General features: G+C 37.0%; 2 protein-coding genes across 2 annotated transcripts in view; both read left to right on the top strand.

Annotated features, from left to right (window-relative positions):
• Positions 1-11,041, top strand: part of nbeal1 (neurobeachin-like 1) — a 68,271-nt gene extending 57,230 nt beyond the window's left edge. The window contains exons 42-53 of the mRNA XM_016560904.1: positions 979-1,088; positions 1,410-1,527; positions 1,610-1,707; positions 1,841-1,957; positions 2,037-2,126; positions 3,387-3,496; positions 3,604-3,776; positions 3,960-4,089; positions 4,316-4,400; positions 4,495-4,643; positions 5,896-6,031; positions 8,824-11,041. Of these exons, the coding sequence (XP_016416390.1) occupies positions 979-1,088; positions 1,410-1,527; positions 1,610-1,707; positions 1,841-1,957; positions 2,037-2,126; positions 3,387-3,496; positions 3,604-3,776; positions 3,960-4,089; positions 4,316-4,400; positions 4,495-4,643; positions 5,896-6,031; positions 8,824-8,925 (1,418 nt within the window). The 3' untranslated portion in view covers positions 8,926-11,041. The remainder of the gene's footprint in view (positions 1-978; positions 1,089-1,409; positions 1,528-1,609; positions 1,708-1,840; positions 1,958-2,036; positions 2,127-3,386; positions 3,497-3,603; positions 3,777-3,959; positions 4,090-4,315; positions 4,401-4,494; positions 4,644-5,895; positions 6,032-8,823) is intronic.
• A 901-nt stretch (positions 11,042-11,942) lies between these two features.
• Positions 11,943-27,232, top strand: rbm26 (RNA binding motif protein 26). Its single transcript, XM_016560863.1, has 22 exons — positions 11,943-12,007; positions 12,317-12,435; positions 12,675-12,811; positions 13,370-13,458; positions 13,927-14,150; positions 17,100-17,363; positions 17,462-17,701; positions 17,778-17,918; positions 19,804-19,938; positions 20,068-20,179; positions 20,440-20,599; positions 20,690-20,854; positions 21,973-22,092; positions 22,192-22,257; positions 22,632-22,757; positions 22,862-22,936; positions 23,668-23,835; positions 23,919-24,023; positions 24,957-25,145; positions 25,230-25,316; positions 25,399-25,512; positions 26,596-27,232. The coding sequence occupies exons 1-22, from the start codon at positions 11,949-11,951 to the stop codon at positions 26,683-26,685; spliced, it is 2,985 nt and encodes a 994-aa protein (XP_016416349.1). The 5' UTR covers positions 11,943-11,948; the 3' UTR covers positions 26,686-27,232.
• The last annotated feature ends 198 nt before the right edge of the window (positions 27,233-27,430 follow it).

Raw genomic sequence — 27,430 nt, 5'->3', positions numbered from 1 at the left:
GAAAGTGACGTGGCATGTGGCCAAGTATGGTGACCCATACTCGGAATTAGTGCTCTGTATTTATCCCATCCTAAGTGCACACACACAGCAGTGAACACACACCCGGAGCAGTGGGCAGCCAATTTTTTTGCTGCAGTTCAGTGCCTTGCTCAAGGGCACCTCAGTCGTGGTATTGAAGGTGGGAGAGAGCGCTGTACATTCACTCCCCCCACCTACAATCCCTGCCGGTACGAGACTCGAACCCGCAACCTTTGGGTTACGAGTCCGACTCTCTAACCATTAGGCCACGACTTCCCCGTGGCCTAATGATTAGAGGCCTAATGGCCCAATAATGGTTTATTTGCACAAAGGTGCAAATAACCACATGCATGTATAAATATTATATAACATTATTTGTGCTTAGTGTAAGTAGTATTTATTGCTATTTGTAAATTGCTCTGCTTTTTGCTGTCTGGTTGTCAAACCCTTGTTGAGGGTACACACAAACCATAAACATCCTTTGAGTTTGAGTTTTGACAAATTAACAGTGAATTTTCCTTTGGTAAGTCAGAACACAAGTCGTCTTTTGAGTAAACTTTGGGTTTTAAAATTAAACAAGTTCTCATGTATTTCATATTTTAGTGTTTAACAAGCTACAATTTTTCCTCACCTGATTCTTTGCTGTTTTTCAAAGTGTTGGCAGAGGTTTTGGCAGATTGCATAGAAACCAATGGGGGGGGAGGAGTCAATATGTTGCACACAAAACTTGTTGTTCTAAAACACATCTGTGTCAAAACTTTGCAGGCACACTCATGACCTTAAATGGGCAATATTCACAAAATCTCAAGTAGAAATAAATAGCTTAGCCACTGTTTCAAACTGTTTGAAAATCGAATGTGAGTCAATGGCACTTCATGTTTTAACCAACAAAGTGTAACATTCCCTTCCACTCAGACTCCTTTATATTGTATCATCTCATTCTCTCTCTCACTGTTGCAGGATATGACCTGGGTCGCTTACAGATCTCTAAAGAGAGGGTAAATGATGTCATCCTGCCTAAATGGGCCAAATCCCCCGAGGATTTCATCTACAAGCACCGCAAAGCCCTGGTGAGCCCATTTCTGATGACCTCATCACAGCTCTTCCCCACTAACCTCAATAGAGAGCCTCCAGGGAGGGATGTGTAATTGAATACGGCCCACTCTCAGTATCTGTTTCTGTTCTTCTTCTCAATTCCTTCGCCACTTCTATCCTATTAAAGCCTGAAGCAGTGAGAAATGGCTTCGTGAAAGGTTACAAAAGTAGAACAACACAAGAGTGCTTCCCAGTCTCCTCCTGGCAGATTCCTCTCATAATGACTGATGGCCTCAGGTTTGGAAGCATATCGTGTGACCGTTTTGTTGATGTAGATGATATTCGTCTGTGCTCAGGAATCCGAGTATGTGTCGGCCCACCTGCATGAATGGATCGATCTGATCTTCGGCTATAAACAGAGGGGCCCGGCTGCAGTGGAGGCCCTTAATGTCTTCTACTACTGCACATATGAAGGTAGCTAAACATACAAGTCATGATGTGGCTGATATCCTTTGCTACCATACTTGTCTTACCACACTGTCTGTGGTTGTTTTAGGGGCTGTTGATCTGGATGCCATCACAGATGAGAAAGAGAGGAAGGCTCTAGAAGGCATGATCAGTAATTTTGGACAGACACCGTGCCAGTTACTGAAGGTACGGCACTCTAATGCTTCTCCACACAGACAGACGGTGTTAGAAGAAGCTTAAATAGAGATCATAAGATGACGTAAACATGACAGAGTATTTGTTGTTTGATAAGATGGTGTGCGTGTTCATTTGCTTTTAGGAGCCCCATCCCATGCGTCTCTCTCCGGAGGAGCTGGAGAAGAGGAGAACCCGTCTAGACTCCTGTCCTCTCAACATATTCGAGCACCTCACTGAGCTCAAATCCTTCTTCATTGAGGTGACTGAGTTAGCAGTGCTTTATGTGTTTGTGTAGATGTTGTTCTGTGGACTGATGGAGTTTCATCTCTGTGTTTTAGGGCATCAGTGATAATGTGCCACTGGTTAAAGCCGTTGTCCCTAAGAACCAATCACATTCATTTATCTCACAGGGGAGTCCAGATACTCTGGTAAGTCTGGGCTTGATTAGCTACGTCTTACAGACAAATAGGACAATTACAGACAATACATCTTACAATAGGCCCTATTTTATTAATTTTTTTATTAATGTACCTGGTCCCTTATTGTGCACAATCAATCAGTGTACATTGTGATAAAATTATATAAAATAATATTTAGATAAATATAAAAAAAACATTAGATAATTTTCTTATAATTTTAAAATGAATAAATAAAATTGAGTTTTTTTATTTTATTTAGTAATCAGCCATATGATAAGTGATAGTAATACTGTCAGGGTCCTGATCTATCTTTTTTTTAATGTCCCTCTGCAAGTTGTAATAAATTATATAAATATGAAAATAAAAAATAATAATAATTATATAAATGTATATAATAATTTGACTCAAATCTTTAAATAAAGAAATAAATTTTTTTTATAAGCAGCCATGTAATAATTAGGTTCTGATCACCCTAACATAGTTTTGTTTTTTTGTTTTTTTTCTTATGACATTGGTCTTAATGTGCACAATTATTGCATTTTAATAAATAAATACATTTTTATTTATTGGATTTTTTTTTATAAGCAGCCATGTAATAATTAGGTTCTGATCACCCTAACATAGTTTTGTTTTTTTGTTTTTTTTCTTATGACATTGGTCTTAATGTGCACAATTATTGCATTTTAATAAATAAATACATTTTTATTTATTGGATTTTTTTTTATAAGCAGCCATGTAATAATTAGGTTCTGATCACCCTAACATAGTTTTGTTTTTTTGTTTTTTTTCTTATGACATTGGTCTTAATGTGCACAATTATTAAGTGCACAGTATAATGAAATATATAAATATAAAAGAATATTTATATAAATAAAATAATTTTGACTCAAATAATTTTATGATCACCCTAACAGAGTTTATATTTACAGTAATAGCATGACTTAAATTATAAATAAATGCATTACAAAGTTTTTTTTTCTTTCTTTTCTTATGACACTGGTCTTAATGTGCACAATTATTAAGTGCACAGTGTAATGAAATATATAAATATAAAATAATAATATTTATATAAATAAAATAATTTTGACTCAAATAATTTTATGATCACCCTAACAAAGAAATTTTTTTTTACAGTGATAGCATGACTTAAATTATAAATAAATGCATTACAAATACACATGCCATTCCACATTGTCTTTAATGCCCTCTGAAGTTTTGGTTATGAAATCTTTGATACCCTCATAAATAATGTGTTTTTGGGTTATCAAGGTAACGCTGAGCCAGAACTGCTTGATGGGAACTCACGGCTGGCTGCCCTACGACAAGAACATATCCAACTATTTCACCTTCATCAAAGACCCCACCGTAGCCGGTGTAAAGTGAGTCTCTCTGACGGTTAACGTTCTCACGTCCTGTTTGTACTGTAGCTGCCCTGCACTTGTGGCAATAACCAACACATCAGCAAGCACACTCTCTCTCTCTGTAGGACTCAGAGGTTTCTAGCAGGGCCGTTCTCTCCAGGGGTTGAAGTCACAGCTCGCCTGTTTGTTGTGTCTCATGACGGGAAGTTGCTCTTCAGTGGAGGCCACTGGGACAACAGCCTGAGAGTGACGTCTCTCGTAAAGGGCAAAACAGTGGGGCAGCACATCCGCCACATGGGTACTGGAAACTGCTTCTCTTGACCTTCCTCTGCTGTTTTTTCCCCCTTCATACTTTCCCTTGAATAGGCACATCCAGATTGTACTGTATGTTCTAACTTTAACCTTCTGGAAACAAATCTGCTAACTTTGGATATTTGTGTGTGTGTGCGTTTTTTTTTGTTTTTTTTTTCTGTCCCGGCAGACATCGTAACGTGCCTGGCCACAGATCACTTTGGGATTCACCTGATCTCTGGCTCTAGAGACACCACCTGTATGGTGTGGCAGGTGCTACAGCAGGTATGTTCTGTTCTCTTGGAAAAGCCACATGATCAGTCGTCTTCAAATGACTTCCTATAGAAGGTTCATTCCTAAATATGAAGTATTTTATTGTCTTAATCATGTGTTTATTGTATATAATGATACACTACTGTTCAAAAAATGATGTTAGAGATACTGTTAGAAATGTTTTTGAAAGAAGTGTCATATGCTCACTAAGGCTGCATTTATTTAATACAGTAAAAACTTTATTTAAAAAAAATTTAAAATAACTTTTTTTATTTCCGTGTCCATCATGCACCTGGCTGTGTCCTGGGAGGGACATCTAGTGGTGCACACCTGTATAGAGGGCAAAGCCACACTGAAGGTATCAAAACACACAGTTCAGTTCCCCTTCTCCACACACATTTCTGTGCCCGTGTAAACCGAGCCTCTTTGTGCTGTGTTGTGTGTGTGTTCAGGATAAGAATGCCCTGCACCTGTACTCTGTGAACGGGAAGCACCTGTGCAGCGCACCTCTGAAGGAGCAGGTGACAGACATGTGTGTTTCAGGAGAACATGTGGTCATTGGCAGCGAGCAGGGGTTCCTGTCTGTCAGAGATCTGTACAGGTAAACCTGTAAACCATAATCTGCTGCTTTTTTCATATTTTTAACACACATCGAAACAATAGTTTCAGCAGTTGAAGTGGCTCTTGAGTGTCATTATTACAATGTGTTACTGGTGAATGATGAAATGTTTGAAAGAACACGCATGCACTGAGGTAACCGAGTCATATCTAGATATTGCAGCAGTACCAACTTTTCCCAGCTGCTTTGGTTCCGGAAGAGTTTTTTTCCATGAATTACTCCTGTTGGGATTTTAAAATAGTCTTCATTTAAATGCTTTACGTCATGAACTAAACCAACCAGCTATGAGGGGAATCAATTAATCTAATTTAAAAACTACTGATTAAATATTGAAAGAATCTGATTTATTTATTGCATAATATATAGTTGTTTAAGAATGATTAGAGCATGATTTACAGTGCTTCATAGGCTTCTTTTGATTACATATATACAAACAATATATTTTATATTTATTGCAAAACATATATATACATACCTACAGTACTTCTCAAAAGTTTGGAAACAATGATTTTTTAATGTTTTTAGTCTCTTCTGCTCATCAAAGCTGCATTTATTTGATCAAAATGCAGTAAAAACAATAATATTGTGAAATATTATTACAATTTAAAATACATTTCTATTAGAATATATTTTAAAATGTAATTTATTCCAGTGATGCAAAGCTGAATTTTCAGCATCATTACTCCAGTCTTCAGTGTCACATGATCCTTCAGAAATCATTCTAATATGCTGATTTTTGTGAGTTTTTATGCAATTTGTTTGTTGTGATTCTGATAGGTGAAGGTTTCTTTGCAGAATTGGAATCTCACCAGGAATTTCACTGTTAAACACAATTATTTAAAAAATAAGTTGAAATAATGTAGGCCGATGGCCTTAACGAAAGCATGTACCATTGATTAACAACCTCACAGTTTCCAGGTGGTCTGTCTTTAATAGTTTAAGCTAGCATTTAAAAACAATCATTGAGACTTTTACTTCCAGAACCTGCCTGTTGCACTTTATTAAAGGATAGTTCAACTCTATTGTATTTACTCACCCTCAAACCTCTATGACTTTCTTTCGTCTGCTGAACACAAACGACGATACTTTGAAGAATGTTGGTAATGGGAAAAAAAATACTATGGAAGTCAAACTGTTTGGTCATTCTTCAAAATATCTTCTTGGGTCGGATTGTAAGAATGTCTGTTCCTTGAGCTTGATCCTAACGCCGCCTCTCTCTTGGTTTCCATGGCAGCCTGGCTCTGTGCGTGTCGCCGATGGCGATGCGGGTGCCCATCCGGTGCGTGTCAGTGACCAAGGAGCAGTCTCACGTTCTGGTGGGCCTCGATGACGGCAAGCTGATCGTGGTGGGCGTGGGGAAACCCGCCGAGGTAAAAAACTCCTTCAGGAACTACATCACCCAGAGGATGGAGGGCTCGCCTCTCATGCACACGCTGCGTGTGCGATCGCCCGCACGCCTGCTGCATCTCAGAGACCAGAACACGTTCAGCCCCGACATCATCTGAGAGAAATACATACAAGTCAAGTTCAGATACATAAAGTGCACACGTTTACCTAGCTATCTAAGTGGGGACTATCCAAACCCCAAACCATAACTCTTCCCCTAAAAAAAAAACACTTTTGAAGAGAAGCCCAAAGTGGTATTATCAGATTTAGCTAACTTCTGAGAACACTTTTCATCAATTTTGTCCCCAAACTATCAGTCAATCAATCAATCAGTAACATAAAAACATAAACAGTACACTCATCATGAGCATAGTAATGACATAACAATGCATTGAAACTGTTGCCAAGGATTTTTATCTTGAGCATCTGTTGAGTAATCAGTGGTGTTTGTGTGAAGTGTAAATGTTTTTAAATAAGTTTGCTGTTGGTTTCAGTTTTCTCTTAGCAGTTGGAGTTGTAACCTAACCAAACCAAACCCTCATGATACTACTAACAATGCTAGTAATAATACGATATAACGATAGAATAATAATGATAGTAATAATAGAATAAAATAAACTCGTGGTGTCACACTCATTCTAGAATAATTGTAATACTGTGAAATCATTAGAGAAGGGTTTTGATGGTTTTTCTTAATTTTTTTTGGTTAACAAAAAAAAAAACAAGTTTTCGATGTGACTGAATGCACAGGTATTCATGCCAAACACTGAAGCTATTTTTGAATATTCCAAACAGTGCAAAGCGTTCTCAAGGATTTTTTCTTAAATATCACTAGCTTGTATAGCAACATTTGGGTTTCTACATTAGATGAATTTAAATGGAAAATACAGCCTGAAAAATACTCTACATGAGAATGTGAACACGCTTCTAGCTACACAAACTCAATTTTACACATCAGTGTTTTGCAAAATGTGAAGTAACCGATGCTATTGATATTATATCAGTATTTCATTTTTAAAATATCATGGTTATTGTCAGTACCAGTATATTGCGATACATTTACTCATTATTTTTTCATTCACCACATTGCCACAAGGGGTGCTATAATGTAGCTAATTCCTTAAATTATCGCACATTGTTTGATGTGAACTCTATCGCCCCCTTGAGTTCTGAGATTAGTTTGTGTGTGTGCGCGAGAGAGAGAGAGAGAGAGAGGAGAGACAGGGTCACATCACAGTGGAGTCAGCTGTCTTAACCGTGGCTTGTGTACTGCAAACAAATATCAGCTTCATCACTGTGTCTGTCACGCACAGTTCCCCTTTCAGGCTCTGTCTTTACATTTATTTTGAAAGATGAAGCTCGCGATTATGGTAAGGGGCGTTACATTTCCGACGAGTGCTTGCAGTGTTCGGCCAATCACAATGCACTGGGTCAGCTGGCCAATCAGAGCAGACTGCGCTTGTCGGAAGGAGGGACTTTGTAGAAAACGAAGCGTTTGAGAGAGGCGGGGCATAGAGGACCTACAATAATGTACAGTATTTGAAAAATAATGTGTTTTTTGAACATTAAAGCATGTCAACATATTCTGTTACACCAAATACACCAAATAATGATCTTTAAAAAAGCATCATATGACCCCTTTAAGATGAACGTAGTCTCTGCCTCAGACGGAAGAATGGAAAACACTGACTCAGTTTGCCGATTTCAATCTGTCGCACATTTGTGCAACGGGACCACGAGCTTACAATGCATTCTTCCAAGCATCTGTGTTTTGTATGTTTGTGTAGAGTATGTTTCTGACATAAAATAATATCAGTTCAGACTTAAAGGGTTTGAATACACACAGTCAGTACATACAATTACACAGCCCTGCATCCTGATTTGCAAAAAAAGGAATATTATTATGTGACTGGATTATGCTGAGTTCAAAAATATCAATAACAACTTTCCATCATGTACAGTTCTTCCACAAAATAAGAATGCATTACCAAAAATAGCACTCAGTCAAGTGTCAAAAGTTTTCGGATTTAATGACAAAACATGTATTCAAAATGTTTCATTTAACATAATACTCCATTTAATGTCAAAGAACTTTACAAAATAAGCTTTTTTCACAAAATGTATACTTTTCTTTTGCTTTTTGGATGTAGTATAACACCCACAGATGTAGCAGAAAACATCTGGCTCATGTTTGCATTTACCTTGAAATCAGGATTAGGCATAAAATAATGTCTTCAGAATCATTCATACATGTAAAAATTGGCTGGAAATTGAACAGATAGTCATAACCTGGTTCACAGGAAGATATTATTATGTCTTTGTGGCATTTTTAAGGGATAATACAAGACCTCTTCACCTTACAAATGGTTGTCAAAATGCACATCATATTTTTTGAGAAAAGTGACGTGCTTAAAGGTGGGGTAAGCCTACAAGTTTGTTTTGCTTTTCGGCCCGAATCAGTTTTCTAAAGTGTTTTTGAAAAATCGCTTACCCCACCTTTAAGCAAACCGGGCACTATTTTTGGAATCAGCAGCCCAATTAGTGAGAAGCACGTCTTTCATTCAGCAAATATAATGCAGGGCGGTGTTATAATTTTCTTATCTCATCTTCTTTTTTGAGTTACTTCACTTGAAATGCACATTTTGATTTTGCACTAACCTCAAAATGAATACAACACAGGTGATCTCACATGCACTCATCAATCATCTTTTTTCCCCCCACTGTTCACCTCCTCTTTACTTTTATCCTTCACTTCCCTCTCCTCTCCGTTCCTCAGATGCGTTCTGGCCAGATTACGAGGAAACTCTGGGGCTCCAGTAAGCGTCTCACTCAGATCTCGTCTGGGGAAACGGAGTATCACACCCAAGAGCAACCCTGACCCCGCCCCTAAATCACAGCCCTCCTGCCTGATTGGCCCACTGCCCTGTCAATCACCCAAATCCATCGTTTCAGATGGGAGGATGGCTCTCTCCTCTTGCTGAAACAATATGAAGGACTTTTTAGCACCTGTATGCAAATCTGTGTGTGTGTTGAGCCAAACGGATGCGTGTTCCCTCGTGTAGTTGGACTGGTGCAGGCACCATCTAACTACATGTGTCTGAATTCTGTGAAAACCCTAATGTTGACCCTCCTGACTCCGCCCTCTCTGTCGTTTTCCACCACATGTGCCACGCCCATTTAGTTAATCATCATTAACACACTGTTATCAACATCATCATCAGCATCATTACAACATGTTTTTGTCATGTCTACGTTCACATGTGTGTTGAGTATGTGTCCAGTTATTTGTTTCTTTAGTGGCCTTGTCATATTTCATAGGTTGTTTTATTAGTGGACACAGGCATTATTTATTTGCACAGTCTTGCTCTTGCACAGACCTCGAAAAGGGGATGATATTGTACATCAGTATAATACGCATGACGTATTCTGTTCCAACAGACAAACATATTTTATAGCAAAACTGACATCTGTAGGGTGCGAACGCTGATTTTTATTGTGCGTAACTGTTGAATGTTGTCATTCATTACTTGAATTGTGATGCAGTTATTTCAATGAAGAATGCAAGATTTCATTTTGTCGTGGATGTCCATGCAAATAGTTTTATAACCATTCTACCGTTCTAGTTTGGTTTATAGATTTGTTGCATCTGAAACACTACAAATACAAAGGGGGAGAAGTTTCGAAGGGCTTTGTGAGACACGACAGTAAGCAATACAGTTCGTCCCTCTGAAGCATTCCACTGGCTAATCGCTGCTCCGCAGTCTTCCTAGTATCCAAACCGAGCACTACATAGAGAGGAGGTACTTGTGTACCGCGGGACAGCTAGAACCAATGCAGCATAAGTCAGGTGAGACGCTGTTTCCCCTTCTCTTTTATATTTCTAAGCCATGCAGTCTTCGTTTACTATGCAGGTAAACATCCAAGCCTTCTAGAGAATTCAGTTACTGATTGACATCTGAATTCTGCTTATGCAGTTTTTATTTCTTCACCGTAGGCTGGAGATGTATGCGTTTCCTTTACAAGAATGTACCATAGTGATCATAGTTTCCAGCAAAATTCCTTTTATAGTCACAAGTGTGTGAAAAGTACTAAATTACTAGACTTAGTATAGTGATAATAACTGGTATTGTGGTGGAAACTATAATTACCATTGTATTTTTGTAAGGGTTTAGTTTGTGTCTCATTTTCTTACACTAATGTCTTAGAGTGACAACATTCATTCCTTTACTAAAGGTTGGTTGTTTGGAAACTTATAAGCGATATGAAGACGTTAATGAAGATACTAATACCAAAATGCAGATGTCTTTATCAGGATGTTCATATAGTTTTGTGTGTTGTATGTTCTTCCATATATGTGCTTTAGTTTGCTGTGGTGCTGACGTTTAGATTTGAAGTCTGAATCGGGATGAGTTATGTTCATTTCCTATCGCAAAGTGCTCCCTGCATCTGCTGGTTGCTTTGGAAATAAGTTATACCAAGAGATCTAAATTAATGCTTTGATTTCTTTGCATTTATTCTATTTTTTTTAGACTGTCAATGTAATGTAAATCCCAGAGGTGGCTGATTTTATTCACATGTCTGTTTGTATGTATATGTGATTCTCTTCCTTTAATTAAATGAATGGAGTGCCTTTTTTATTCTGTCGTCATGCAAATTAGTCTCCATGATCTGAACTCTACAGCATGACCTTTCGTGACCCCTGTGGACAGCCACGGTTTCTGCGGGAACCAGACAAACTTCAGCAGTCCTGTGATTTACTGAGCTGCTTTTGATTTAGTCGTCACTAATGGATGTGTGTGTATATCTGTGCTTATTTATGAATCCAGTATGAAATGTACAGCATGAATTTGATTTCTGTTTATGAATTGTATTGTTTTTGCACTTTCCAGGTACGACAAATTGTAAGAGATTGTTTTAAATGTCTCCTTGATCTGTACAGAGAAACTGCTTTGTTATACGTGAAAATTTATCATTAAAGCCCTGTTGAAAAGTCACAGTGACGTGTTTATTTTAAGTTGTGTGTCAATTAAATAATTCAATAAAAATATTATTGATTGTGTAATGTTATAACATTACAATTAATCGTAGTGAATATTTACACTATCATGTATCATTTTATTTAGGAGTCAGTGTATGCTTCTGTGTGCATCATTAGATTTATTTTAATAAAAAAATATGACAAATATATTTTAGTGTGAAACGGAACCATGTCTGATACAAATCCATGATATGAAGTATTTATTTATATTTTGTAAAATTACAGACAATAGTAAAATTAATAAAGAACATTAGAACACTACAAGGGTATATGTCATCATAAAAAATTAGACTAATTATATTATAAAAGAAACTAATAGGCAAATAGTATGTTAGTATTGCTCAGTTTTGTTATTTGTGAATATATATTTCGAGCCAATGTAATAAACAAATATATTCAAATGACTCAAAAGTTGAATTATTTATTTAAATAAAACATACTTTTTCATATAGTATCTGTTTTGTAAAATGCTGCCTTCACACCGCAGCGACCCCTTTAAGAAACTCTCTGGAAGTGACTGTGTGCGGCGGCGGACTCTCGCGAGATTTGCCCGCGAGAGCAGTCGCCATTTCTCGAAAAGTAAGAAAGAGCTGAAAGTGTGGCGGACAGTTCGTTCACATGCGCACAGAAACCATCCCCGATAACTCCTAAAGTAAAGACCGCATCTAAGCTTCCCGTTACCGGCTGTCTTCCCTGGCTGGTGTACAACTAGATGTGATATTCCAGTCGGAGTTTATGAGGGCGGCGAGTGATTGAGGCCTGACAGTACAAACACACTACGTTACGTTGCAGACGGTAAACTCACTGTTGTCGGTCACTCTCACAGGGGCATAACTGCAGAACAAACAGGCCTCCTCTGAAAAATGATCATTGAAAACCTCGATGCCTTGAAGACGTGGCTCTCGAAGACTCTTGAACCCATGTAAGTGATGCTGCTGCTGAAAATGATTCAAATCTCCCTGAATGTCAGTGACTTTAGTTTTATATGACTTTATTATTGACAAATGCACTTGCTCTTTTTGTATATTGGTTTTACATTCTATTGACTATAATGCTTGCACTTGGTTATCCTAGTAATCACGAGTTACCAGTAATTGTAAGTTGTATCTATTATACAGATGATCTAAACTTGCTGTAAAGATGTTGTAGGTTGTCAAATAAGCGTCGAGAACAGATCCTTATGTCATAATTTGGGTTTAATGTAACTGAAGTGTATATGTCTGTCCTGCAGATGTGATGCTGACCCTTCTGCTCTTGCGAAATATGTGGTTGCCTTGGTGAAGAAAGATAAATCCGAGAAGGAGTTGAAAGCACTGTGCATGGACCAGTTGGATGTATTTCTTCAGAAAGGTATAATTCAACTCTATTAATGATCTGAATATATGCAGTTCTTTTGCTCAAACCAGATGAAGGTCACTAACTAGTAGGATCATATCAAGGTGGTTGTCATTAGTTTTTAGACATGATTTGCATAACAGCCGCTTCAATTCCATGTTGCTTCCAAGACAGCTTCAGAGATTCAGTTCTGACAGAGTAACACTACAAGCATATATGCACATGCATCTACATTCATTTGCTTTTGCTTGCAGAAACGCAGATATTTGTGGACAAACTTTTTGAAGCTGTGAACGCAAAGAGTTACCTACCTCAACCAGAGCTGCCGACTTCTGCAAGCAGAACTGAAACTCACCAGCGCACGGAGAAAGATGAAACAAAGAGAGAGGAGGTAACACAAAACAATCACATAAGATCAACCTTTTGAATAATCCTATACTACCGTTTAAAAATGTGGGGTCCGTATTAATAAATAAATTAATACTCGTATTCAGCAAGTGCACTTTAAATTGATCAAAAGTGACACTAAAGACATTTATAATGCTAAAATAAGAAAGTTACTGTTACTGTTCTTTTGAAATTTCTTTGCATCAAAGAAACACAAATTGTCAAGCAGCATAACTGTTTACAACATGATAATAAGACATGTTTCTTGAGCAACAGATCAGCGTATTAGAATGATTTCTGAAGGATCATGTGACACTGAAGACTGGAGTAATGATGCTGAAATTTCAGCTTTGCATCACAAGAATAAATGCAAAACAATTATTTTTAATCTTAATAATACTTTACAATATTAATATTTTTACTGTTTTTGATCAAATAAATGCAGCCTTGCTGAACAGAAGATCATTATTACAGACCCCAAACTTTTAAGCGGTAGTGTACGTTGTGAAATTTATTTTGTGCTTGATGGTATTGATTTCTGTGGTGACTTTTGCATAAGCAGCCCAGCCGAGATGAGGATCGAGAAAAGAAATTCTCAAGGAGAATAAACCACAGTCCTCCGTCTAGCTCCAGATACAGCCGAGACAGCAGGTGAGAATAACATTAAATATTGCATACGATTTAACTTTCCCAAAATGCCACATACACACATCTCTTAAGCCACCTTGTTAACTATCTTCATATTTTCTCTTCTATAATGTAGTAATCCATCTCATGAACACTTGACAATAACTGTGGAACACACACTATTTATTCACTATAATTTTCACTCATACACTATTTATCTAACACACATACTCAATTTGCACATAATATACCTGTACATACAACTGTCTATTGTTATATACCTGTACATACAATTGTCGATTTGTATATTTTTATTCCTTATTTTACTATATTTTATTTATTTTTATTTTTTATTATCTGTGTTTTTTTGTTCTGTCACTGTCATTCTGTTACAGTGGAAGCTTCTGTCACGAAAACAAATTCCTCGTATGTGTAAACATATCTGGCAATAAAGCTGATTCTGATTCTGATTCTATTCCAATTAAATTACAGGAGAGTAGACGACCACAAGAAAGATGACCGTTCCAGGAAGCGAGAGTATGACCGTAACCCTCCCAGAAGGGACTTGTACAGGGAACGTTATAACCGCAGGAGAGAACGCAGTCGCAGTCGTAGTCGCAGCTGGAGTAAGGACCGCACTCGTGACCGGGACAGAGAGCGGGACCGCAGCCGATCACGATCTCGCACACGCAGTCGCTCTAGAAGCAGAAGCAGAGGTGAGGCGTCACTTTACTTTAGTGATTAGGTTTATTCTCATATTTGAATTTTTATGCGTGTAGTTGACATGAAATAATTTTTGCTATGCTTTGTCTTACTTTTACTTTTAGCCATTTAGCAGACGCTTTTATCCAAAGATATATATATATATATATATAAATACATTCAGTATATATATATTATTTCATTTCCATTTTGTATGTTGAAGTACTGTAATAACTCAAATTAAATAAAAATAAAACTTAATAAAAACCTATATAGACATAATAAAAGACTAATAAAATGACAACATTATTACAACTGTAACTAAAACTAAAATAGATAACTAATACAAATCAAACTACATTAGTTTATCAGTAATCCTAAAAAAATAACACTGAGCCAAACACACATGCTAAAACTTACTGACACATAGTAAGAAATGGTTATAAAAAACTGAAACAGAAGTGAAACAAGTAGTAGGAAAGAGGAGAAATAAAAAGCGATACTTATCCTTTGCCGGTGTCCGTGCCCGGTGGAGTCGATGGTCTTTACACTCTTCGGTCTTCACACGACCGCTTCCGCGGTAAACTAAGCTTCTTTTTTATTCGTTTAACAAAACTCAAATTGAATTCAGCTGGACACACTTTCCTGTTTATCACAAGCAAAGCGCACGACACTGTCAAGGTACGCGATACAGTATGAGACCAAACGCGATTTCAGCACGTCTCCACAGTCTAAAACAGATTTATGTAAGTGCTTATATTTTGTAACTCATATTAATAGAGACTGCATGGAATATTTCTACCTAAAATACTTGAGCCAAAACCAGTAGTTTTAGTTCTTACGTATATAAGTAAAAAAAAAAAAGTTTGAAGAATGTAAGATTTTTAGAAGGTTTTTGAAAGAAGTCTCATATTCAACAAGGCTGCATTTATTTGATCGAAAATATATGTGACCCTGGACCACAAAACCATAAGTAGTCATAAGTAGTACGGGTATATTTGTAGCAATAGCCAACAATACATTGTATGGGTCAAAATTATCGATTTTTCTTTTATGCCAAAAATCATAAGGATGTAACACTGGGCCGAAGGCCGAATACCGAACACGGGAGTTTTTTTCCCCATGTATTTTGCCAATTTTTTTTCACCATTGCATAAATTAAATAGCCAAAATGTGCTTTTTACTGTTTTGTCTTGCTTTTCAATGAAAAAATCAATTAAAAAAACTATTTAAAAATATTTAACACTGAACATTTTTAACATTCTAGCAGACATTATACCAACAAAGCACAATTTAACTTAAAATTAATAAGTTAGTAAAATAATATTTTTTTTGGCCATCAGACCCCCTTCTTGAATCATGCATGTATTTTTTTTTACTGTACAAATAAAAGTAGCCTTGCTGAGAAGAGACTCCTTTTAAAACGGTTTAGCGCAGATTTTCCTCGCGCTTTGGACTTTGAACCCTGGTTAACAAGCAGATCCGCCATGAGTTTGTGCAGTGCTGTCAGAATACATGCAATTCGTGCGTGCTTTAGAAAACATAACGTTCTGCAGTTTATTTACTAATTGTTTAAGGCCATTTTGCGATTTCAATCATCATACAGTAACCAGCAACAATCACCCCTTCCTCTTTTCATTGAAGACATGCGATGCAGTAGTAAACAGTCTCTCGCTGTCGGTGCTTGTAATGATTTTTGCGTCTTTCTCGGACAGTTTAAATGCTTCCACACCGCTGACATGTGTGCATAAAGAGTGTGCGCCTATCACACCGTGTCTACACTGGATGCGAGCGGCGCGGCGCGACAAAATACTATAGAACTCATTATAATCAGTGATGCTGTCTACACTGGATGCGGCGCGACACGACAAATCCCCGACAGAAAACTGCTGCCGCGTTCTATTTATGACTTATTGACAAATTTCAAATGATTTTCAACGGTCGCTTTGTGTAGTCCAGTGTAGACAGACTTTTTAGCTGTTGCGGCGCGACAGGACAACTGTAGCGTCCGGTGTAGACACGGTGTCACTCTACGCTGGTTGCTATTTGATAGCGTCACGTCATTGTTCAGTACAGTTTACTCGGTCTTTTCTCTCATGTTGTATTGTACTCATATTGTAACATGATCTTTACTAGGGATGATATAGGGATGATTACTGGCGAATAATTTCGGTTGCCGAACATTCGGTGCATCCCTAGTAAAGATCATGTTCCATAAAGATATTTTGTACATTTCCTACTGTAAATGTATCAAAACTTCATTTTTGATTAGTGATACGCATTGCTAAGGACTTCATTTGGACAGCTTTAAAGGCGATTTTCTCAATATTTTGATTTTTTTTGCACCCTCAGATTCCAGATTATCAAATAGTTGTATCTCGGCCAAATATTGTCCTATCCTAACAAACCATACATCCATGGAAAGCTTATTTATTCAGCTTTCAGATGACAAATCTCAATACAGTTAAGACTGGTTTTGTGGTCCAGGGTCACATATTAAAAACAGTAATGCTGTAAAATATTAATACAAGCTAAAATAATGTTTTTTACATTTATTTTATTTTATAAATTTGAAATGTAATTTATTCCTGTGGTGTCATAGCTGAATTTTCAGCATCTTCAGTGTCACATGATTCTTCTAAAATCATTCTCATATGCTGAGCATATGCTTAGTATTTTTGTGGAAACTGAAATTATTTACAGTATTCTTTAAAGAAAGTAAAAAAAAAAACAGTATTTATTTTAAATGTAAATCTTTTGTAACATTGTAAATGTGTTTGTCACTTTTGATCAGTATAATGCATCCTTGCTAAATAAAAGTATTAATTGTACCAAAAAACGGACCTCTTTTTAACTGTAGTATACTTACTTGCATTAAAATAAAAAAAGCCCCACACATTTTCACAACATTTACAGTGCTCACTTTGTCATGCTCCTGTTGAACACTTTTCTTGCCCTCCTAGAGCGAGATTCTGGAAAGCCAAAATACGAGCACAGTCGTCCAGAACGTCAGGAGGCCGCGACCACTGATGGCTACACCGCTACGCCTCTCACACCTGGCAACTCCTCTGCTCATTTCCCTGTGCCCACCCTCAGTAGCACCATCACTGTCATCGCCCCCACCCACCACGGGAACAACACCACTGAGAGCTGGTCAGAATTCCCACAGGACCACACGCCCTTCGGCAGAGGCATCCCGCCAAGGAAACGCTGTCGTGACTATGATGGTACAGAATTTTTAACTCTCTAATCAGTGAACAATGTATGTTACAGACTAACCTTTAATCTTTAAGTCAGTAACATCCTGATTTGGTTGTCTCGACAGAAAAAGGCTTCTGTATGCGAGGAGACATGTGCCCTTTCGATCACGGAAGTGATCCAGTGGTGGTGGAGGACGTTAATCTTCCCAGCATACTTCCTTTCCAGCCACCGCCTCTTCCTGGTGTAGACGGCCCACCTCCTCCTGGCCTGCCGCCCCCTCACTCACTCCTGACTCCACCAGTGAACCTCAGACCACCTGTGCCCCCACCGGGCACCATGCCACCCAGCCTACCACCTGTAGCAGGTATGAAAAGCATTTTCCTAGGTCTTGACTTTGTTTTAATGTTTAATGTTATAAATGCTCTGTTCCTCTCTTTCAGGTCCTCCTCCTCCGCTTCCTGCTCTGCAGCCCTCTGGTATGGATGCTCCACCAAACTCCATCACCAGCTCTGTGCCCACTATAGTGACGTCAGGTGTCCGGCCTCCGATCACCCAGCCTCCACCATCTCTCTTCACTTCAGGTGAGTGCTTATGAATGCGTCATGTCTAATAGAGTAATACAATGATGACTCAACTGGACTGTCATATCTTGAACCTGGACATATGTGACCCTGGACCACAAAACCAGTCTTAAGTGTCGAAAATCACCTTTAAAGTTGTCCAAATGAAGTTCTTAGCAATGCATATTACTTATCAAAAATGAAGTTTTGATATATTTACGGTAGGACATTTACAAAATATCTTCATGGAACATGATCTTTACTTAATATCCTAATGATTTTTGGCATAAAAGAAAAATCTACAAATATATCCCAGCGACTTAAGACTGGTTTTGTGCTCCAGGGTCACATATTCTAACTGACTCATGTGAGGATTTATGTAAATTATGACTAGTTTTGGTGCAAGAAATTTTGATTAACACTATACAAGTGAATAGGGAAAATCAAAGCATTAAAAAAGTGTGGAATATGTCACGGAACAATGAACAATCAGCCAGCAAAAATCGTAAAATACATTCTGGTAAATAGGACTTATGTCATACTTTAGGGATTTATTTTGCATTAATGACCGTATTACTGTTATCTCACTTATTACACAACTACACTAAGGTTCAAAGATTTGGGGTTGGTAAGATTTTTTTTTTATGGATTCTGAAAGAAGTCTCTTATGCTCACCAAGACTGCATTTGTTTGATCAAAATTAACAATAATAACTGGGAAATGTTATTACAATTTAAAATAATTTTTCTATTTGAATATATTTAAAAATGTAATTTATTCCGGTGATGACAAAACAAAATTTTCAGCATCTTCAATGTCACATGATCCTTCAGAAATCATTTGGATATGCTGATTTGCTGCACATTTCTAATTATTATCAATAATGAAAACAATTGTGCTATTTCATGTTTTGTTGAAGCCATGATCATTATTTTCAGGAATCTTTAAAGGGTTAGTTCACCCAAAAATTAAAATTAGCCCACAAATTACTCGCCCTCAAGTCATCCTAGGTGTATATGACTTTCTTCTTTCAGACGAATCCAATCGGAGTTATATTAAAAATAGTCTTTGATCTTTCAAGCTGTTTCATGGCACTCAGCGGGTGTTGCATGCATCAGTCCAAAAGAAGTTAAATTAAAAAAAAACCATCCATAAAAAGAAAGTGTCTCACACGGCTCCGGGGGGGGTGAACAAAGGCCTCCTGTAGTGAATCGATGCGTTTTTGTAAGAAAAATATCCATATTCAAAACGTAATAATCACTTTAATGTAGCTTGCGCCAACAGTCCTAAACAGAAGCAGCTCCGGGCGGATGACGTATGAGGTCGGCATTGCGCATGCGCTGCTCAGAAGTGACACACGTGGAATCGCAGGGGAGAGATCAAAACAAAACTACGGTCACTTATTAGAAGTACAAAACAAGGATTTGTAAAGAAGAATGTCGGTTTTTATGGATGGGCGCTTTTTATTTAACTTCTTTTGGACTGATGCATGCAACACCCACTGAGTGGCATTAAACAGCTTGAAAGATCAAAGACAATTTTTAATATAACTCCGACTGGATTCTTCTGAAAGAAGAAAGTCATATACACCTAGGATGACTTGAGGGTGAGTAATTTATGGGCTAATTTTCAATTTTGGGTGAACTAACCCTTTAATGAATACGAAGTGCAAAAGAACAGCATTTATTTGAAATTGAAATATTTTGTAACATCATAAATCTCTTTATAGTCCCTTTTGATCAATTTAATGCGTCCTAGGTGAATAAAAGTATACATTTCTTTCTTTAAAACAGAATCATTCTGACCCCAAATTTTTGAATGGTAGTATACATACCAAATAAAAATGCTACTATTTATTATTTTATAATTATGGAATTACAACTGTCACTGTTTTTCTAATATATAGATTCGTTTGAGCCAGAGGTGTATAATCCTGAAGCCCCCAGCATGACCTCGCGGCCCATGTACAGACACAGAGTCAACGCTCAGCGGCCCAATCTGATTGGTTTGACCATGGGAGAAGTGGATCTGCCCCCTAGAGGTAACTGTGAGCTCTGGCCTCCCTGCTAAACCAGCTCTTCAGGAATTTGCTTATTTTTCTTCCTGTGGAATTGAAATACACATTTTCTTGTCCATTACTTCCCTTTTTTTGTGTGTGTAATTCTTTTAGAGAAAATGTTAAACAGCAACAGCGCTCGGATAGTTTTAGAATCAGACTCCAGGAAGAGAGGAGCAGGAATGCATGGTGGAGCGATTCCTGCAAAGAAACCCTGGTTTGACAAGTAAGACAGTCATTCAAATATTTTATCATTTTAATATTCTGAATTTTAAAAATAAAATATTTAATTTAATTATAATTTTCTGGTGAAATGGGTACATGAAAGGGTGCATATAGTTGAATATGAATGCAGTCTTTCTAAAGAGGTTTATTAAAATGCTTGAGTGCACACAAACAAAGTATCCATTATTTGGTGCTGCATACATTTGTTTGTTTCATTACTTACATTTGACCTCAATGTGCATTTTTCTTTTCGCTCTACAGACCAAACTTCAACAAACCAAACCACCCCAGCTTTCACAGGAGAGTGCCCTACTCTTCAGCAAACGCCAAACTGGCCATCCGTCAGATTCCTCCTGAACTCAACAACATCAGCAAACTAAACGAGCACTTCAGCAAGTTTGGCACCATCGTCAATCTACAGGTACTGTGATGGTTAAAAGTCAACATTTGTGATATGTGATATGATGTTCATGATCGTTTTGATCTTATAAGCACATTTCCTCTGTTTTAGGTGGCATATAATAATGACCCAGAGGGGGCGCTTATCCAGTTTGCCTCCCCTGAAGAAGCCAAACGGGCCATGCAGAGCACAGAGGCAGTGCTCAACAACCGCTTCATCAGAGTACACTGGCACAGAGAGGACGCGGTGGAGCACACATACACCACTCCACATCCGGTATCAAATTCTCCAGGAAATTGAACTATTAGTGGTCAAGCAATATTTTCTTAGTGATCGATGCCACTAAAATGTATATTTAAATTGAATTATGATTAAATACATATTTTATTGTATTTATTAAATTTTTTGTTATAAAATATTTTTGTCTTTAAGGAGTATCACTATTTTTATCGATTTATCACAATTTTATATTAAGAGAGTAAATAACACGCATCACAATTTTTATATTTATCACTATTATGTTAATCAATTTAATGTACTTATAAACTTATCAAAATGTTTATATTAACACTTTAATTTCAAGACAGTAACTTACATTCATCACAATGTTTATCATAATTTAGTTTATAGTAGCTAACAGATTTATCATTGTTTTATTTCACATGCACAATGCAGTCACAGCAATACAATTCATATTTATTTTATATAACATTAAAATAATTAATTTGAAAATGTATTTGAACTTAAATGTGTTAAAAATTGATTTATAAATTGTTCTGTGCTCCTATTATAATGTTTTAGAAATAAAAAATGTAATCACTCATGAACCGAAAGCAAATTAAACCTACAATGAACAGTTCACTCATTAATCAACCTTGGCTACGTATTGATCCACTAATTACTACCCAGGCTGTATTAATACCTCTTTCCACAACACAAAAAAATTCTTACATAGTTTGCAGTACACATTCCTTTTTAGGACAAATTCTTACAGTATTGAGTCATTTTATTGTGCATGATCTGACTGCTGAGTGTATTAGTCAAACATCATGATCAGTTTCATATACAGTGGGTACGGAAAGTATTCAGACCCCCTTAAATTTTTCACTCTTTGTTATATTGCAGCCATTTGCTAAAATCATTTAAGTTAATTTTTTTTCCTCATTAATGTACACACAGCACAAAAATGTCAACAATTCTGTGTTTTTCTGTCAATATGGGGTGCTGTGTGTACATTAATGAGGAAAAAAAATTAACTTAAATGATTTTAGCAAATGGCTGCAATATAACAAAGAGTGAAAAATTTAAGGGGGTCTGAATACTTTCCGTACCCACTGTATCAGATGGTTCCAGCTGTAAAATCTGATTGTTGGAGCCATGCTTGTTGTTTGTAGAGCATACAGACAGCCCAGGAGCCTGTGGTGACCACACCGAAACAGTCAGTGAAAGACCGGCTCGGACCCCTGCCCACAGCCCACCCTGAACCCTCACACGACCCCGGCGGCGCTCCACAGGTGAATGTGTGGCTCAAACTCTTCCTGATCATGCGCGTTTGTATTTGTTCTTTGTCTTTGTTTCAGATCTCAGCATGTCTCTGTTTCTGTTCTCTACAGAATACAACCAAGGCTTCAGTGAAGGAGCGTTTGGGCCTCTCTAAACCAGCTGGCTTTGGAGGAAAGGTTTGTTTTCATAGTTTTGCATAGTGAGGCTTTATACTTTTATCAGAAAGTCTAGTCTATGTTGCAGCTTATAAACCTCCCACTTTCACTTTAAGGACCTAATTACTTGTTTGTGTAGAGTATGCATTCAACAGTGCCATCTTCTTGTGGCCCACTGGCTTCTTTTGAGACCCTTTTACATGTGTATATATAATGTAAAATCTCTTGGTAAAATCTTCCCCCCTTTTTTTTTTATTTTTTTTTTAGGTCTTTTCCACATCTACTGGCCTGACTAAGACTGTTTATAACCCAGCTGCACTGAAAGCTGGCCCTTTTGTTGAAGTTAAATCTCTTGGTAAAATCTTCCCCCCCTTTTTTTTTTTTTTTTTTTTTAGGTCTTTTCCACATCTACTGGCCTGACTAAGACTGTTTATAACCCAGCTGCACTGAAAGCTGGCCATTCGGGAGCACCATTCGGGAGCGCCACTGTCAGCGCAGAAGATGCCCTGAAAAGGAAACAGGTTTGTATCATTGTGCTGGAAAAAGCAACCTGCAAGTCACACGTTTTATGCTTGTGTTAGCAGTGTTGAACTACTGTAAATGTGGTCCTGTCATTCTCCACCAGGAGGCGCTGAAGCTTCAGCACAACGTTCGGAAAAAGAAACAGGAGATTTTGGAGAAGCACATTCAGACTCAGAAGGTGCGGCATTAATTGTTGTCCTTTTGTCTTGTTCATATATTATGATAATTAGAAAGATGCTCGTTGTTTCCTAGGTGACACTATCTGTTAACTAGGTGTATTTTAAGTTAAAGTTAAAAAGTACACTACCATTTAAATGTTTGGGAAATGCTTTTATTCAGTAAAGACATTTATAATAAAAGATTTTTTTTGTGAATAAATGCTATTCTTTTGCACTCTATTTATCAAAGAATACTGAATGTACAACTGTTTCCACAAAAATATGAAGCAGCACAACTGTTTTCCACATTGAAAATATAAAAAAAGTTTTTTAAGCACCAAATAAATATAAATTCAAATAGAAAATAGATTTATCTCAAGTACTAGTAAAATTTTTTATATTTTATGTTCTTATATGTAGCTGCAACATAGTACTAGGCTGGCACTGACTTCATTACCTCAAAAGTGTGATCAAATGTTTAAAAATGTGCATGAACTTGGTTATAAAAACTCTAGAAAAATAGCTTTTTGCCATTGTCACAGCTTGCTAACTAGTGATGGAAACAAGTATTTGGTCTTGTGAGAGCACATTAATTGATCTGTGCTATTTGACAAGCTCATAAATCAAAGTGTCACTTTACTTCTAATATCAGCAGGCTTCTGTGAGGGTTTGATTTAGGGATAGAGAAATTAATGACTTTGTACATAAACGACTGCATTTTGAGGTGACTGAGACCGGTGTGTGTCTTCAGCTGCTGATATCTAAGTTGGAGAAGAACAGGTCCATGAAGGCGGAGGATAAAGCTCTGATCATGCAGACCCTCACCACCTTCACCAGCAGCATCACCAAACTACAGGAGGAGATGAAAGGACTGTCCAGTGCTAATGCCCTCAAGACCACACTCAAGAGCAAGGCTCAGGTACACACACAGTCCCAAAGCACCATAATCAACAAATGAGTTTTTCTGCATGTGTAGCCTATATGATGCTTCTCCGTTTTCAGGCTCAAAAGGAGCTCCTGGACACTGAGTTGGACCTTTATAAGAAAATCCAGGCAGGAGAGGACACTGCTGAACTCAAGATCAAATACACTCAGCTGCAGTTGGAGGTATATTTTACAAAGAGACAAAAAGCTCTATTCTTGCGCACATTTACTTTATTTCTTATAGCTAGAATATGGCACATTTATATTTTTTCCAAATTTAGCCGTTAGTCTGTATATAGCTCGATATTTTTACATTCGCTCTCAAAAAATGTGAAAAAGACATGGACTGGATAGAAAAGCTATTGTTACAAAGTACATGCTGTACAATTGCTTACTACAAAACATTATAGTTATCTGACTGAAACTAAAATTAAAACCAAACCCCCAAAAAAAACCAAAACCAATACATAAAATAAAATACTTATTTCGGCTAGTTGCCAAGGCAATATTTCTCATTTTAATTTAGTTTAATTTAATGTACAAAAATAACTACAACTAAAACTGAAATAAATGTATAATAAATTTTATATAAATATAAAACAAAAAATTATACAATAAATATAAATTACAAAAGCACACAACAAAATTACTAACATTTTAGCTAAAGTTAAATGTAACAAAACATATTAATAAAAACTGTACTAGTATCTCTATGATGCTGAAATAACACTGCTAAAAAATCAACAGTTAAAAAACGGAAATCTAGACACAGTGACCACTTAACTAAATGAACACCAAAAGAAACGTTTAAAATCATATTTACCTATAATCACATTGAACCAGTATAAAAATATGAAATAGAAAAAAAAGACAACTAAACAAAATGTTGTGGCTAAGCGAGTTCTTTTGAGAAATAAAAACATCACACATTACATTAGCCACATTTAAATACGATTGTCAATCCAGAAATTATGCAGTGCTAGTAGCATGAGAAATTAAACTTTTATTCAAGTAGTGAATAGGTTATAAACCGGAAACTCATTCTCAGTCCTTCCACTGAGTGGCACTGTAGTGCTACTTAACATCTCATATAAGCTTAAAGAGTTTTTCATTCAGGCTGCCAAAAGGGGGCTGCTGACCCCAGGACGTGGGAGGGGGGCCCACGGCAGGGGTCGGGGGGGCCTGAGGAGCCGAGGACGCGGGAGAAGAGTCCCAACTCACGCTGTGGTGGATCATCGACCCCGAGCTTTAGAGATCGGTGGTTTCACTGAGGCAGATCGAGTCGACCTGCTGCCACACTTCGCAGTGAGTGACTTTAAAGGGCATGTTGCATCACACTGTTATGAGGTATGTCTTTGAGTCATAACTGGTTCTCCCACTAACCTCCAGCAATATGGGGAGATTGAAGATTGCCAGATGGAGGATTCTAGTCTTAGTGCCATCATTACATACAAAACCCGTGCAGAGGCAGAACAGGTACTGACATAACCCATAAACATCAGTAAACACATACATGCACGCCTTCATGCAGAGTCTAAACTTCAACTCTGCTCCTCAGGCGGCCATCCATGGTGTTCGGTTAAATAATCAGGAGCTGCGCTTGGCCTGGCACAAGCCCACGGCTTCCCTCAACACAACAGACCCGGATGAAGTTGAACCTGAGGATGAGGAGGTACGCCCTTCATCACAGTTCACTTTAAGAGTGTTTGGTTTACTCATTTGTACTACTTTTCTTATGTATTCAAGTCATTTTAACGTTTGTATACATTACAATATATTTATATTTGCTGGAGAATAAAATAAAGTTGTTTTTTTTTTTTCAGCAAGGGTGCGTTAAATTGATCAAAAGTAACAGTAAAGACATTTGTTACAAAGCATAAATGCTGTTCTTTTGAAGTTTCTATTCATCAAAGCTTCATAAATTAAGCAGCACAACTATTTTCAGTAATAATGATAAGAAATATTTCTTGAGCAGCAAATCAGCATATTAGAATGATTTCTGAAGGGTCATGTGACTGAAGACTGGAGTAATGGTGCTGAAAATTCAGCTTTGATCACAGGAATAAATTGCATTTAAAAAATATTAAAATAGAAAAAGTACTTTTAAATTGTAATAATATTTCATAAAATTGCTGTTTTTACTGTATTTTTGTAAAATGCAGCTTTGGTGCGCATAAGTGACAAAAACAATGTAAAAATATACCGACCCTAAAACACTAAACAGTCCTGCGATAATACATATTTTGATTGTCCATTGAGTGAAATACTTGACAAATTGGAAGGATCTTCATATTATTTTCTTTTTATTTGGAACCTAATGGACACAACCCAAAAATGTGATAATTTATAACAAATGAAGTAATCAGTGTCTGTACACAACTTAATGTACCACTTAAGTTAAAAACAAAAACTTAATTTCAGTTTGCATTATCGCATTTCTTTCTCTAAGTTCTATTTAAATGAGCCACAAACTAATGCAAACCTGTGACCGCACAACATTACATTGAATTTTTCTGTTGTGATGTTGCTGAGCAAGTGTAAACAACTTTGCATTGTGCCTTATAACATACCTTAATAAATGTTGGATACGTCTCACTTTATATTACTGTTTCTTCCTTGTTCTTGTGTAGAAGTAACATAAACCAGTCCTGCTCACATATAGCTGAGCGAATGTACCATGGGATAAGCACGAAACATTTGTACTGTCATTGTGCATTCATTTGATTCTGAGTGTCTGTTTTCTGATTGGCTGCAGTTTCCAGAGGATTCGTTCGTGGACGATTCCCTGCTGCAGGACGATGATGAAGAGGAAGACGATAACGAGTCGCGCTCATGGCGTAGATGAAGATGAAGTCGTGTGTCCAGTCCTGCTGCACTGCACCACTCGAGCGCATCGGATCTTGAGTTCTGTGTTTTTGAAATGGTTGTTTTTAATAATATTGATTTACATTTCATTGGCTTTTTTTATTTTACTTATCAAATCTGAGCAGCAAATAGAAAACGTTACTCAAAAGGCTGTGAATTTCAATTACTGAGATGTAAGATAACATGAATGATTTGATTTCTCGCCGTCATCGTTTTGTTTCGTATCGTTTCAAAACATTGACTAACTTTTGGCGGCTGCATTGTTTTTCTTTTTTTTTTTTTTATGGTCAGTATGTTGACCCAAATTTCTTTTCAACATTTCTGAAAATGTTACAGATTGAGACAAATACGGGAAATGTTTCGATCTCAAAGACGACAGTAGAGCATTTTTGGAGCGTTGTTATAAAACATGTTGTATGCTTTCCTTAGTATAATCAGCCTGATGAGGATGTAGCTTTTTGTGTACATATTTTATGTATCAATTTTAATGGTTTTTGCTTCTGGATTCATCTCCTGGCTTTAATTTTGAAATGTAAAAAAATAAAGAATTGAAATGGTCTAGAAAAAATATCAGCTGCAAAAAAAAAGAAAAACCAAAAGAAAAAAAATATTGAGAGCTCTGCTGCAAAAGCAGCATTGAAAACAAAAAAATCTGAACAGCTGAATAAAGACCATTTCAACCCCCACCCCCCAATCCTCACAAAAAGAGCAAATTTCTTAAATTC

The sequence above is a fragment of the Sinocyclocheilus rhinocerous genome, unplaced genomic scaffold, assembly GCF_001515625.1.
Source record: "Sinocyclocheilus rhinocerous isolate Xijiao unplaced genomic scaffold, SAMN03320098_v1.1 scaffold588, whole genome shotgun sequence".
Lineage (NCBI taxonomy): Eukaryota > Metazoa > Chordata > Actinopteri > Cypriniformes > Cyprinidae > Sinocyclocheilus > Sinocyclocheilus rhinocerous.
This window is presented reverse-complemented; position numbering and strand designations above follow the sequence as displayed.

What these genes read in the sequence shown, in the direction of transcription:
- rbm26 (XM_016560863.1), top strand. Translation starts at nt 11,949, where the DNA reads ATGATCATTGAAAACCTCGATGCCTTGAAGACGTGGCTCTCGAAGACT. An exon ending in AGATACAGCCGAGACAGCAG is followed by an intron (nt 13,459 to 13,926) that starts GTGAGAATAACA and finishes ATTAAATTACAG; the next exon opens with GAGAGTAGACGACCACAAGA. An exon ending in CACTCAAGAGCAAGGCTCAG is followed by an intron (nt 23,836 to 23,918) that starts GTACACACACAG and finishes CTCCGTTTTCAG; the next exon opens with GCTCAAAAGGAGCTCCTGGA.